Source organism: Pseudopipra pipra, chromosome 5, assembly GCF_036250125.1.
Source record: "Pseudopipra pipra isolate bDixPip1 chromosome 5, bDixPip1.hap1, whole genome shotgun sequence".
In the NCBI taxonomy this organism is placed as follows: Eukaryota; Metazoa; Chordata; class Aves; order Passeriformes; family Pipridae; genus Pseudopipra; species Pseudopipra pipra.
Window position 1 is genome coordinate 4,768,167 of NC_087553.1, and position 14,116 is coordinate 4,782,282.

The 14,116-nt window shown below is 45.7% G+C and overlaps 1 protein-coding gene across 4 annotated transcripts in view; it reads left to right on the forward strand.

Annotated features, from left to right (window-relative positions):
* Positions 1–13,920: 13,920 nt before the first annotated feature.
* LOC135414011 (transcription factor ETV6) overlaps positions 13,921–14,116 on the forward strand; it is a 135,530-nt gene continuing 135,334 nt past the window's right edge. The window contains exon 1 of one of the 4 annotated variants that reach the window (XM_064654236.1): positions 13,921–14,059. In XM_064654236.1, coding sequence (XP_064510306.1) covers positions 14,027–14,059 — 33 coding nt within the window. In that variant the 5' untranslated portion in view covers positions 13,921–14,026. The remainder of the gene's footprint in view (positions 14,060–14,116) is intronic. The other 3 variants (XM_064654237.1, XM_064654240.1, XM_064654238.1) reach the window with 3 other exon arrangements.

The following is a 14,116-nucleotide window of genomic DNA, read 5'->3' on the forward strand; positions in this document are numbered from 1 at the left end:
TGGGGTTGACCAATGACTACAGGTACACTGGACAAAATTAAGATCAGCAGTGGGCGAAGTGGCAGCTTTAATTTAAATTCAGGTGCCTATTTGAAAGGATTGAGGAGCTGTTCCTATCTCTTTTATCAACTGTACATTGCCTTTTGAAGGACGATGCCCCAGCTAGGCAATTCGCCCACTGTGGCTCATCTCATTCAGGTAATAATGATATTTGTATAGAATCGTCAGACACGTGGATCTGTCTATCTTCATCATGCCACATTAGCACACATTTCTGTGATGCTGTGATTGATTCTGATTGGGATCAGAGATGAAAAATCTCATAAAAGTCAGTTTCTGATTTTTATTTTCATTTGAAGTGAATCTTTTTTTTTAGTTTGAGCACACATACATATCCAGAAAAATGAATTTTCCTAACCAAAATGCAGGAAGCCTTGTCATTCACCAAGCATTCACAGCACTGATCTCTAGAGTTTTAGATTATTTGAGTTCTGACTCACACAAGCTAGGAAGCAACTCTTCAATCAGCTTCTTTTTTTGTAAAATAAGGTGGCATTTGGCATCAAACAAGGCATTTTAAACAGAGCCAGCTGGTGGCAAGTGTTTTCAGGGAGAAAACCTGAACTTGTCATTTTCCTCACTTTCCTTCCTTACAGATTTGGTGTCTTTAAACTTTTAGTGACACTTTTTGATATTTTTTCCCCCATCCTTTCCTCTATTCTGCATTGGTCAGACTTGCTGGCTGGTGGGCAACTAGAAGAGTTTGGGGCTTAATAAATGGTATAGGAGTCAGCCTGTTCAACTGGGATTTTTGGAGACAGAGTTGTTGTAGAAACTACACAAGCTGCTGGGGAAAAGAACACCATAAAACTATGCTATTTCTTTTGCAAAGATATTTTGAAGTTTTCCAGCTTGTAAGAAAGTTTGAGAAAGGACTCTCTGTATCTTTGGAGATTCATCTGTGGGAAGGTGTATCAAGGAGGGACATCTAAGACATGCCCTCTTCACCTCTGCTCTCTCAGTAGGTTTTGATGGCAGACACCTGTGAAGCACAAGGATGAGTCATTCAGCCTTATGCATGTTTCTACCCACTCAGCTAGTAAGAGATTTAGAATCATAAAGCAAAATAATCCAAACCCTTATCTTGATTACAAATAGGTGTTGTAATTTCCATCATTATCTGTTATATTAAATGAAATAGAGCATCTGCTTCTCAAAAGGAACACACATCTGAGAAAATAAGCTGCAGTGTGGGAAATCTTTGTCTGATGAACTTAATTTTCTATATTGGATTATGAAGTTGGGGGGGTTCTTTGGTGTGTTTGTTGTTGGGTTTGGATTGGGGGTTTTTTGTTCTATTTTTGTTACTGTAGTTGTTGTTTTTCATTATTACTATTGTAATACATTGTGTCATCAACATTAGAAAATGGTGTAAGAAGCACTACCCCAAAGGTAAGCCACGGCACAGACAAAATATATTTACTTTCCACAAATATCATCATCCAAAGACACACATTTGCTGTTGGTACCCAGAGAGGAACCAGAGGTAAAGTACAGCCTTGGTACAAAGTTCCTTTGACTTTGACGTTCATTGCTTTTCACATCCTGTGACATGCCAGTTTTGACCATTGAAAATGGTGTGATGCAAGATGCCACTGTTTTCTGTCGCTCTCTCTTCATCTGGGCAGATAGCCACGGTCTCTCTTGTGGATGAAAGTGAAAAAAGAAAAAATGAATCCTGTGTGTCAAGAGTTCCTGGTTTTAATTTTGGGAAATATACTTTTATAGCAAAACGGTGGGCATAGTAGATGTGTTTTTTCCTGATAGCTTTTCGTTCTTTAAATAAATGAGCACTTGGCTATGGACAAGATGGTAGATTAGAGGAAAAGAAGGAATAGCTTGCTTTTGAGAAGTGTTAGAGATGCTACTGAACTTTTTTTCATCCTTAAAGTGCATCCTTACATGGACTCACGAGGAGATGAACCCACCAACCACGGGTGCTGGACCAGTGGAGGACCAATACATTTGGAAGTGTTTACCTTTGCATTTTTAACCCAGTTGAAGTCTCTTTACAAAATCAAGTGGCTGAAACAGGCATTGTGTAAAGCTGCATCAGAAGGTGTAAATCACTGTCTCTTTTTACTGGGTACACTGAAAGGCAGCATTTATCTCACAGAGATATCCGAGGCAGATGGTGGAGCTCAGGGCACTCCTGCAGACAGGACTGTGATGTGGACAGTGCCCAGAGGGTGGTAGCACTGCACAGGTGAAGTGCCATGGCCCTCTGCACAAGGAGGAGGGAAAGGAAATATGGAAGTGGGAAAGAGGGAAGGAAATGAGGAAGCCCCTGATACTCCCAAGTAGCTGGGGACGAAGAAGTAGAGGTGATGAAATTAGAATAATTAGAACTTTTAATACCAAAAGAGTGTTGCTAAAAATAGGCCTTTTATACTGTTCTTTCCTGATTCCTTCAGGAAACGTTACACTGGTGGACAATGCCTCTATGGTCTTCTCAAAGTAAGGTAAAAAATAGCTGCATTTCTTCATTTCTTGTGAGGAAAAGGAGAAAGAAGAGGTGAGGAAAGGCGACTTTTTTAAAGGAAGAGGAACTTTAACAAAAGCATCTTACTTTCTTAGGCCTTAAAAACATTATGCTACCTCAAAGAGTGTAATCCACCAGTAACACTGGTGGGTATTTACTGGGCTTCTACTCTTTAAGATAATGCTCCTTCTGATGTGGCAGCCACAGGCTGTCAGGCATATAGTTTCTGCCCTGTGATACATAACTTAACCCAAACAGATAACCCCAACAGGATAGTGGTCATATGCAGCTTCCAGACAATTGCAAGTCCCTTCTAACCAGAATATTCTATTCTGTCCTATCCCATTCTATCTCTAAGGACTTTGGGGGCTGTGAAAGTCTTCTGGTGTATACACGTGTCTCCATTTTTGTAGTTGTAAGTTACCTTAATTTTGCTGAAAGTTGGAAAACTAAGGAAATTAATTATTTAAGGGCACAAACCACACATCAGAACTATTGTGTGCACATGTATTTGTGCATATAGTGGAGTGCCTGCCTGTTACAACTACTTAGCTTGTAGTTTAAAGCATTGAGGATCCAAAGCTTACAGCTTCCACCTGTCATTTTACTTCACATTATGTATTCTAGAGCTGTAAAAAATAAATTTGGGCTGCTGACATCAGTCATCTCTTCTCTTCCTCTCCTATGCCACTGAGAACTGTGTGTCCCTGTCTGTTCTATTCCTATTTCAAGTTGCATTTATCATAACAGTTTAAACCAGAATAATGTGTTGGCCTTGCTGAGTGGCCACAGGCAAGGGGCTTCACTGCTCTGAGCCTCAGTTCTCCTGTAGGTGAAACAAAGGTAATGATGCTTACCCTGCTCAGTGGAGGGCTCCAAGATCTCCAGCTGCTGTGTAAGAGACAATAGCATTATTAGAATTGCCCAGACCCTGTAAGACCCCATGTTTGGTGGCATTTTTCTTGTCTGCCTCCTGACACAATAGCTTTCAAATACCATGCACACTGTCGCTGTATTTTTTTCTTCTTCCCCACTGCTGCTCGCTCTTTTCTTGCTGCCCCTCCTCTCTCCACCAGGCCTTCTCAAGAAAATCTGCCTTCTCTATTGACCCATCCCCCATCTTTGGGTTCTAATTTTTTTCTTCCTTCCTGTTCATAACTGTTGGTGTCAGTAGTTACTGCACCACCATCCCTTTTCCTGCTCCCCTCCTCTGAAATTCTCCTTCAGCCCTGACACTTTCTTTAGAAACAGCTGCAGGCTATTTCTAACGTTCCTTCTCTCATCAAAGTGCTTGAAAAATCAGCTCACTGTCATCTCTCGTCAGGGAGACTGGTTGCAGACCAGGCTAGGAACCAGGAGCTCCTGGTTGGTGATGGCAGCACAGGCACTGACTCACCACCTGGCTGTCGGCACGCTGCTCATCCTCTGTCTCCTCCTTGCTCTAAAACAGGAGTGAGAATTGTGCGCTTACCTCACACGGATTATGTAAAAACTTAATTACCCCTTGTAAGGTGGTATCTAAGGTGGTAATTAAGAGTATCTCTTGCAGTGGTAGCTGTGACCACCGCAATCTGCACTTAGCTCAGGCCCTGGCATATGTGTCTTCCACAGGCAGCCAAAGCCTTCCCTTCTTCTGGTCACAAACCTCCCTGTGCCATAGGCCTCTGACACAGAGGAGTCTCTCTGGCCACAGGGACAACAGGCAGGGAAGCTGAATTCCCCTCCAGTCAAGGTCACCTATCCTACCTACTTCTCTGATCATTCTCTCCCTCTCTCTCCCCTTGAAATTGCTGGCGAGGCCTCTCCTGAACCAAAATCCTGGTCCTCATCTCAACTGCCTTTTCCATCCTCACCAACTGCCTTTCTCTCTGCTACAGTTGACAGGACTTGTTCAAGATGCCCTCCCTCCTCCTCCTCCTTCCTGGCTACCCTCTCAGGCCTGTCTTGATGGGTACAACCCAAGACTTAACCTTTGCTTTCCTCAGGCAGTGGCTGCAAAGACGGGTCAGTCTAGTGAGATGTTGTTCCCCTGCGAGGGTGGGAAGGGGCAGTGAACCATGTGCTGGGCAGGTAGCAGTGGCGATGCTGCTCTCCCACCATCTAAGTGATGAACCAGATGCACCCAGATCCACCCGCCTCTGTGCCTCTTTCCAGTCCTCTCCCAAGCTAGTATTGGGGTCAGCTAAAATTTCCAGTCTTAATTATGCCACTCCCTACAAAAACATCATCAGCAACTTGGGCTGCTAACCACCTCTTTCCTGTGAGAGGGCAATCTGTTTATTCTCATGGAAGATAGAAGAATATGCAGCACCTGAAGAAGCTGCAGTTAACCCTTTCCTGCTTTTGGAAATGCAAGACAATAACAGAAATAAAGGCGATTTTAAATCAGGACAATCTGAACTCAACAGGAATAGAAAAGTGGTTTATTTTTTTGCGTTCTTCACCAAAATCTTTTTCTTTGGAGAGTATTTGGCAGCATCTGAGCTAAAGCTACATAAAGGCTCGAGGATGGAGTGGAAAGAGTTTCCTGTGAGTGGAAACTGTTTGCTGCTTAGCCACAGAGAGGCCACTAACTATCATAATGCATGCACTCTAAACTATATCCATAAACGTCAGGCATGATTTAATACACTATAAAATCCTACATCACAGTGCCACTGTAACTGTTGAAAATAAAAGCAGATAAATCACAATTCTGTGCAACAAGCTGTACTCATGTTACTTTCTTTTCATTTGCCAGGGTTTCATTCTGCCATTTGCTGAGCACACACAACACTCAGCCATTAGCTGAGTTTCCATTTTCTTTTCCATTTCCAAACTTGAGTTTTCACATCAGCCCACTGGGTTTGCAGCTGTGTGGTCATATTGCTATAAGCCCCTTCCCCAAAGTGTTCAGAACTGGTCAGAAAGGTGCTGAGCTTCCACAGGCTTCTACCTAATATTTTTCCCCCAACAATACCAGGAGACACAATACCATAATAAGCAGATTGACTGCTGTTGCTCATATAAAGTTATTCCTCACATTATATTATGAGCATTAAATCTACTAGACAGTTTTTATCTGGCAGGAAAACAATTTGTGTCACTCTTTTACTGCCAGTAAGATAGAGAGTTACAATGACATAGATGACAGAGTGAGAACTACAGCTTTGAACAGCTATGACAGCCGTAATCTTGACACCTTGTGGAGAAAATTATGCTGAAAAAGGAGAGAGGGAGTGGTGAACCTGTGAAAATATTACTAATAGAGAGGATTGGGTTTTTAGAAAAATTTATTTCACCTCTGCAACTGAGGTGAATGAAATAGAGAAGTAAAAATCGGCCATAGTACCTGCAAAACATAAATCAATTTGGACTTTTCTGACACAGAATTTGAACTCCGTCCCTTTAGCTTCTATTTTTATCTTTGCTTTAAATGCTTTGCAGTAACAGAATATAGCTTGATAATTTTTCGTCTTTTGAGTTTCATCATATATCTTATTATTTCTTAATTTTTCTGGTCTACGTAATTTTAATTACATATGAAATAAGAAGGTAGGTGGGAAGGTAAGAAGGGAGGGAGAACAATAACAAAGAGAAGAAAGAAGAAAAGATGGAAGGAAAGAGAAGAAAGAAATTTTTCAGCATTCAAAATTTGTGGGGGGAAGTTTGAAAACATTCACTTTACATGACAAAATCCAGAGGCAAGATAAGAAAATGCAGACACATACAATTTAAAGAATTTTCCAAAGTAATTTTTCCCCTCAAACTCTAGTGATTTTGAAGTGAGAGGCAACTAACTCATTATTTTGAATTCATGAGGTTGTAAATACAGACGTACACTTCAGCGTTCTGGACTATGCAAGAAAACACAAAGGTATAGTTTGAAATTGGTAGCTGGGCATCTAGTGCTTTGCAGAATTGTCTTCCAAAAATCCTATTTTTGGTAACTTCTCTTTCTTTCCTTTATTTACTGGTGCTTTGCACACCCTGCCTGCTCAAGAAATGATGAGCCCACTTCCACAGCAATTTCTCTGTGGCATCAAGGACTTTGGTTCCTGTGGCTGGTGGATGACCCTGAACAGCATAGCCCTGCCCCTGTCACTGCATGTGATGCCAGGAAGTTCCTCACATATCTGCGGAGATTTAAATTCCACAAAACAACCAGCCCTGCTGAAGTAGGTTGAGTGGAGAGGTTTTGCCCAGTGCAGGCCAGCCTCTTAACTCAGCTCTGCTACAGCTCCCTACTACTGATCTTCCCCCAGCAGAAATACTTTCTGTTCCTCTCAGCCCTCCCAGGCTCAGGAGCCACTCTCCCTCCTCTGAAGAGCCTCTGATACAGCCTGCCTGGCCTTGTCCATCTCCAGCCAAAGGCTGGATAGCCAAAGGCAGAGACAGATTTTAGTCCTTTGTCCTTGCATGCCTGTTGGCCCTTCCACACATTTTGTTGGGGCAAGATTTTGTAGTCTTGGGGCAAGGAAAGGCACCTCAACAAGCCTCTTGTCTCTTTGGAGGTGAGCAAGAGATGCTACCAGCTGAGAGGAGAAGTTGTATCTGAGCCTTTGAGGGATCACAAGATTCCAGTTTAAGGTGTCCCTGCCAGTCTCCATCTGCTTACACCACAGCCAGGGAAACTGAGCTGGCTTTAAACACAGGGACAAACATGCATATGTACAAATATACAGATGATATATTCCTGTGCCTTTTCACAGTTCTAAAGGCAGTTGCTGGCATGGCCAAAGGAGGATGTGGTGTAACCTGCACAGCACAGCAATGTGGGATGGGGTGCTTTTACAGGGCACTAGCCCTGGAAGCTTTGCTTTTTGGCACCATGCTGTAACAAAAACACAAAAGGACTTGGCTGTAACTGCCTTGTGGTGCCATGGTGTTGTTCCACAGTGGTATAAGAGGCATCTGTGGTCCAAAGCAGTTTAGACTAACCTGAGAGTCAGGTATAGCTATTGCCAGGCTGGTGTCACTGGAGTCAGTGCTCTCAGGATGTCTGTCAGGGCTACTCACTGCCTCATTTTTACACACTGCAACTTGAACGTATGTGCCAGGAGTAGCACTGTCAGCACGTATCTAAGCAGTGACTTGGGCAATGGAGTCTGCTTCTCAAACATGACTATGAATTTGTCTCTCAGAAAAGGTTGTACTGCTTTGAACAACAAAGAGGAGTTAAATCAGTACAGTCCTCAATTTCCCATCCCCTTTCTCACACAGAAGTCACACTTATAGCAATGGAAAATTTTTCTCTTATTTTCAGAAGCAATACACTCGATTCAAAAAAAGACAGTATATGATGATATGTGAGGATGACATGACTTGGACCATAAAGAATGTACAGGCAAATAAGTGTCATTACCAAGATTTTTGCATTTCTATTTTGACTGATGTGGATTTCTGAAATAGGAAAGCTATGTAAAGTGCCTATGTAAACTGTACAAGTATCTTTATATCAAAATGCCTGCAGCTTTAGGAAATGCACAAGTATTGCTATTTTAATTTAAAAATAAATGAAAGCAAAACAAAACAAACCTTTTATCAAAATCATTATACTGGTGCAAATCCTATTCATAGAGCCAGACCATAGAATCTCAAAGAAGATTATCCTAGATGAACAAATTTGCAAGAATGTAAATAAAATGGATATAGCATTTCTCATTCTAACACCACAGACTGAATTTAATAGCTATTCCTAAACAGCCAACGTTTTGGGATTTTTACTGCAAGAAATGTTAACCTGGCTAAATCTTGGAAAAAGGATTTGCCTGAGAACATGGAGTGAAAGCTAGTCTTACTGCTAATGATAAGAAAAGCAGCATGACTGATGCATACTAGGGCCATAAAATACAATTTATTTTCAGAAACTAATTTGGTAAGGGAAAAAGAATCGTAATGCTAAACGTGCAATGGGGATCACTTCCACAGCACCTCTGTGTACCAGCCCTCACGAATTTCTTTGTGTGCCCTCAAGACCAAAAACTCAGTTGCATGGTAATGTCCATGTATCCTTCCATGATCTTGGAATTTACTGTCTCTTACTGTGCTTTGTTCCTCAAGAGTTGATCCTGTCCCTCAGTCTGGAAGAGAGTCATCTCTGTTGAGGCTCAGTAATGTCAACACATCCATCAAGTCATATGAAGTGACTATTTGTATCTGCTCAAACAATGGAAGACAAAAATAAAACTAGTAATACAAATGAAGCATAGAAGCGAGCACTAAATGAGTCAGTTAAGTTGTGCTAGAGAAAGATAAAGGGAAGGAAAAGACAACAGCAGAGAAACAGTAGGATGAGTTAATGATAACTGGGCACTGGAAACTAATGAGTGGTTTGCAAATAAAAAGAGAAAAGAAAAAATATAACTATGAACAAAGTCTCCTTAATAAAAGTCAATGATTACTGCAAACATCTGAGATATTGCTGCACGCTGCTGAAACCAGAAAACAGGTACACAAAAGAAGGAATGAAAACCTTGGCTTTCATATGGACCCAAGCATCTAAACCCTTTGGGAAAAAGGCTTCAACATCCTTTATGGACATATGAAAAAACCCTAGCCTAGCTGTTGAGCAAGTACATGTAGAAAGACACTGGGAGTCCTATGGCTGTAAAAGAGGCCCAAGTGGCAGAGACTCAGTGGAAGCTGGTATGGAGATGCACTGCTGTGGACAGAAAATTACAAGTCCCAATGAAAGGGTGGTTTGCCTCTTTTATTTCAGGGTTCACTCTGTTTTCAGAGACAAACTTTAGACTAGAAAATACAAGCATCTGTCAGAGACTGAAACGGTTAATGATTTATGCATTCTGGGAGACTTCTACAGGCTTTTGACTTTCTGGTGGGCAACTGGGCCCATCCCCCCCCCTCCTTCAGTGCAGAAGATGTCAAGACCCGAAAAGGCGGGAAGAGCTGAGTTTGCCACGCCCTCCTCGTGGACTCCGCGCCAAAAAAGGGGGACGCCAACCTATGGGGACGGCTCCCCGCCCTGGGGGAGGTGCTAAGTATTTGGATTTTGACTGGTGACTTTGGAGGTTTGGCGGGGTTTTTGCTTTTCCTTCTCCCCCCACCACCTGCGGATCAAGACATCGCTGGATCCAGTGGGCGGTGATTATCTCATCTTCTTTCTTTTTCTTGCTCTCCCTTACTCTCACCCTGTCTTTCTCTCCCCTATGCATTTTTCTCCTCCCTAGAAAGGTTACAGCACCCAAAAATGTTATCTTACCTACTGATTCAAAATTGTTAAAATAAATCTTATCCATATATGTTTTCATACACCGATTATTTAGTGTTGTTTCGCTGTAATCCACCCCAAGGGAATTTTTGATGGAACCTGAGTTACCCCCCTCTCCCCTTTTCCTGGGGCGGGTCGTAACAGCATCTAAAGCCAGATTTTTCAGGTCACTATGAGGAGAAGGAACATACTCCAGTCTATTGGTTTTCTCATCCTGCTGCTGTCCCCGAACATGCCACTCACCCTCCCTTCCTGGGAGAGCCCCAAGGCCATGGTACCTTTTGCCTGTACTAGTGTTGCTGATACAGGCAACACTAAGTTGTAACAAGTTCCCCGAACAAAAAGTTAGGAGAATTCTGGATAGGGTGTTGATGACAGGTGGCTCTGTTGGATTGTAAATCCTGCCTTTAACTAATGGTTCCTCCATGGATATAAGCTAAGCAGTAGTTTCTAGGTGAGAGTGAAGGAAACTAACTGGGAGCCTGTTCAAGAGATAATGGACTTCCTTTCCGCGCTGTGCAGATCTAAAGGGGAGCTGGAGAAGTTTTCCTCTTACTTTTTCAGAACCACAGTCCTGCAACCATGGGCATGCTGCACACCTGGAGATTTGGCAGCGTTTTTTTCTGCACAGAGCAGCAGCCAGGACCATAATGTCAGGTCTCAAGAGATGGAATTAATGAGAGAGACTGGAAGAAATCAGGCCAGAGAAATAAGGCAGAACCAAGCAGAAAAGCTAACACATTACAAAGAGTTTGGTCCTCCTTGTTCGAAGTGTTCAAAGATGTTCTTCAGTCCCTGTCTAGCATGTAGCTAGCATGGTTAAGGCATAGCTTCTGTGGGTAAGGACAGACCACAGGATGGTGTGGTGTGTGTTTTGCCCAGCCACATTTCCTTCCCAGCTTTCTTGCAGCAGCTTCAATGGGATTGACTTCTGGCTAAAGAGGTGCCACACTCATACCTGTGGCCTTCTCTACACATCCACCATTTCTCTCCCTACCTTTTCTAGTTATCATCCTTTGCATTCACATTTAGTGGAGTATTGGAAAAACACAAAGAACAAAAAGAGCTGGAAGACAATTGCTCTAGAACAGGTTGTGGTCTTGGACAGATACTCGCAATCATCCATACTGGTTGAGAGGTCTGCGGAGAGGGATCAAGGCCTGTATTTGTAAGGGCCATTAAACAAATTGTGAGGAACAGCAGCTATCAGTGACCCAAGAGGGAATGAACAGATGCTGAAACTCCAGGCAGAAAAATGAAAAATAGATTGCAGTTGCACTGCAAGAAGGAACATTGGGGAATAACAGGAAAAGATCAGATTCAGAGCAATGTCAGGTGACAAATTTTGTGCAACCTTTGAGGCAACTTTGAGACAAATGAAACTATTATGGGGTTTTGGCTCCATTCACAGAGGATAAGGCCCTAAATGTGGGCATCCATGGGCTGAGGAACTGATGAGCAATTGAATGGGATCAAAGATCAATAGTAAAGTGGTTGCAGGGACTGGTTAATGAAAGGAGATAAAGAATAGCAATGGCTAGGAAAATAGCCATATCTGTGTGTAAGACACAAACAGCCAGAGAGGAGTACAACTGTTTAGGGGAGTACAAAACATGCTTATAACCAGGAGTAATTGGCTGAAACTGAACAAATGAAAATATAAGCTAAATATCTTCCTGACCATGGGACGTTCTGGACTGTGAAGCAGACTCCAAGAGTGGTGGAAGCCCCATCACCTGAGGCATTTAAAACGAAAGAGCAATTATGCACTTGTTGTAAATCCTCTCTCAGCAGGGGAGCAGAGTAGATGACCTAACAGGACTTTTCTGCCTTGAATTTCTATATTAGCATAAGGAATCACAAAAACTCCCAACTTGTCATGAGACACAGAATAGTAACTCAGCCCTTCATAGTGGTAATTGTGCAAGTAAAAAGGCAAAATGTCATGGTGATGAAGCAGAAAGGATAAGAGGGGAGAAAGACAGACATTGTATTGTACCCCTGTACTTGGCATTGGTGAGGTTGCACCTTGAGTTTTGGGCCCCTCACTTTAAAAAGGACATTGAGGTGCTAAAGCATGTCCAGAGAAGGGCCTAGAAGGGTGCAGAAAACATGTCTTATGAGGAATGGGTGAGGGAGCTGTGTTTGTAGTCTTGGGAAGAGGAGGCTCCAGAGGTCCTTCTCATTGCTCTCTACAACATCAAGGGAGGCTGTAGTGAGGTGGGGGCCAGTCTCCTCTACCATACCTACAGTGAGAGGACTAGAGGAAATGGCCTTAAACTGAGACAGGGGAGATTCAGATTGGGTAACAGAAAAAATTTTTTCACTGTTAGGGCGGTAAGCCATCAGGACTGCTCAGGGAGAGGTGGAGTCACAATTCCTGAAGGTGTTCAAAGGTGTCTCGATCTGGCACTGGGTGATGTGATTTACTCTAACCCAGTAGTGCTAGGTTGATTATGGGACTGGATGATCTCAGAAGTCTCTTCCAACCTTGATGATTCTATGATTCTCAATAGCAACAGCTCTTCTCCAGCCGTTCAGCCACACTGAGGGAAGACACGCAAATATGAATCCTTCATTACTGAGTTGGTCCTATGTTAAAAAAGGGTCATTGGTTGCTCCCTCTTCCTCATTTTCAGGGACTGGCCAAAATGAAGGTGTAAGAGACTACAAGGAGTTGGTCCTGGTTTGCAAAATGGACTAAGGGGTGCCTACTCAGCAGTCTTGCCTCTTGGCCACGCAGGTGAAGCAGCACTGCATTTGATGCCAGCATGCCACGCTTAAGCAGGTGTCTTGTAATGTGAGCTAAAGTTTGCTTTGAAATACCGAGGCTGGATTCCTTCTCGTTCGCTATTTTCAGTAGCGCCAAATCACTTAATAGGAGCCTGTTCTATCTCAATGCACAGCATCCTTACAGCAGACTCCCGAGGCAGTTCTGCCTCGCAGTGCGATGGGTACAAAGCAGTCATCTGCTCCCAGGCACGTTCGGGACTTGCAATACAGGGGGTACATCCAAAAACCAGCCAGGACACCAAAAACTGCCTGTAAAATCACAGATTTAGACGATGATATGGCCGAGGTATTTTTCACCTTTCCCCACACCCTTTTCACTCTCGTCACGAGGGCTGGGGCTGTACTGTCCAGAAGCCAGAGGGTGATGGAAAACAGCGTTAACACCGACACGGCTGGAAATCACAAACGCTCCTACGTGTCCCACACGCGGCGGGTGATACACCACCTCCCCGAAACCCTGAGCCGGTGCGACCGCGCCGGGGTCTGAACGCGGGCAGCGCCGCGGGGCCGGGCCGAGCGCAGGGCTGGGGAAACGGGGGTGGCGGCGCCTCCGCGGACTTCCCGTGCCCCGCCGTGACCCGCGCCGCATTTCCTGGCCGGGGCTCTTAAAGCGGCGGCCCTGGCGGCGAAACAAGGCTCATTGTGCTGCCGCGGGTCCGCCCGTGGCCACATCCACTGCCCGCCTCGGCACCAGCGGGCGGTGCCTAAAGGCCCCACGCGAGCTCTCGCGGGGGCGGCGGCACCGCGTGGAGCCAAACGGCACTTTGTATAAAGCGACGCGACCCCGACTGCGGCCTTCCAGCCTCCCCTCCGCTTTGGCCGGCGCTCTTGGGTGCCGATGCGGGCCGGCCAAAACGAGCCGCGCTCCCGCTCCGCCCGCGCGGCACCGGTACCGCCGCCGGCGCGCCCTGGCCCGTCCCCGCCGGCCGCGACCGTTCCCGCCGGCCGCGGCCCCTTTAAGGGGCGGCGCGGGTGCCGGGAACCCACGTCAGTTTCGGCCCCGAAACTCCGGATCAATGAGCGGTGGCGCGGGGCGGGGCGTAACGCCCGGCCCCCGCTGCCGCCTTTCGGTTTCTGTCTTTTCCAGGAAGGAAAACACCGGCGAGGATCGGGGCCGCGCCCTCCCCCACCTTCCGCGCCCCCTCCCTCTTCCCCCGCCCCCATCGCCTCTCACGCGGAGCTGCGCGGGCAGAGAGCGCGCAGGGCAGGCGCGCGCGGAGCCGTCGGCGTGCGGGGGGGGCGGCGGCGGCGGATCGAGGAGGGGACCCGGCACCGGGGACCGGCGGGGTGACCCCCCAGCCCCGGCTGCGCCGCGCCCGCCCCCGGCCGCGCTGCCGGCGGTAACTTCCCCTTGAGGGGACGGGCCGGGTGGGGCCGCGCCGCCGGGCCGGGAGAGGAGCGTAAAGTGGGGAAAGCCCGAGAACTTCCCATCTGCCCGTCTGCGCCTGCCCCGCCGGGCTCCGCAGAGTCCCTCCTGAGAGATGTCCGACGCTTCTGCTCAGTGTTGCATCAAGGTAAAGCCCCGTCCCTCTGTCCGGCCCCTGTCAGCGCGGGTCGCGTCCGCCGGCGCC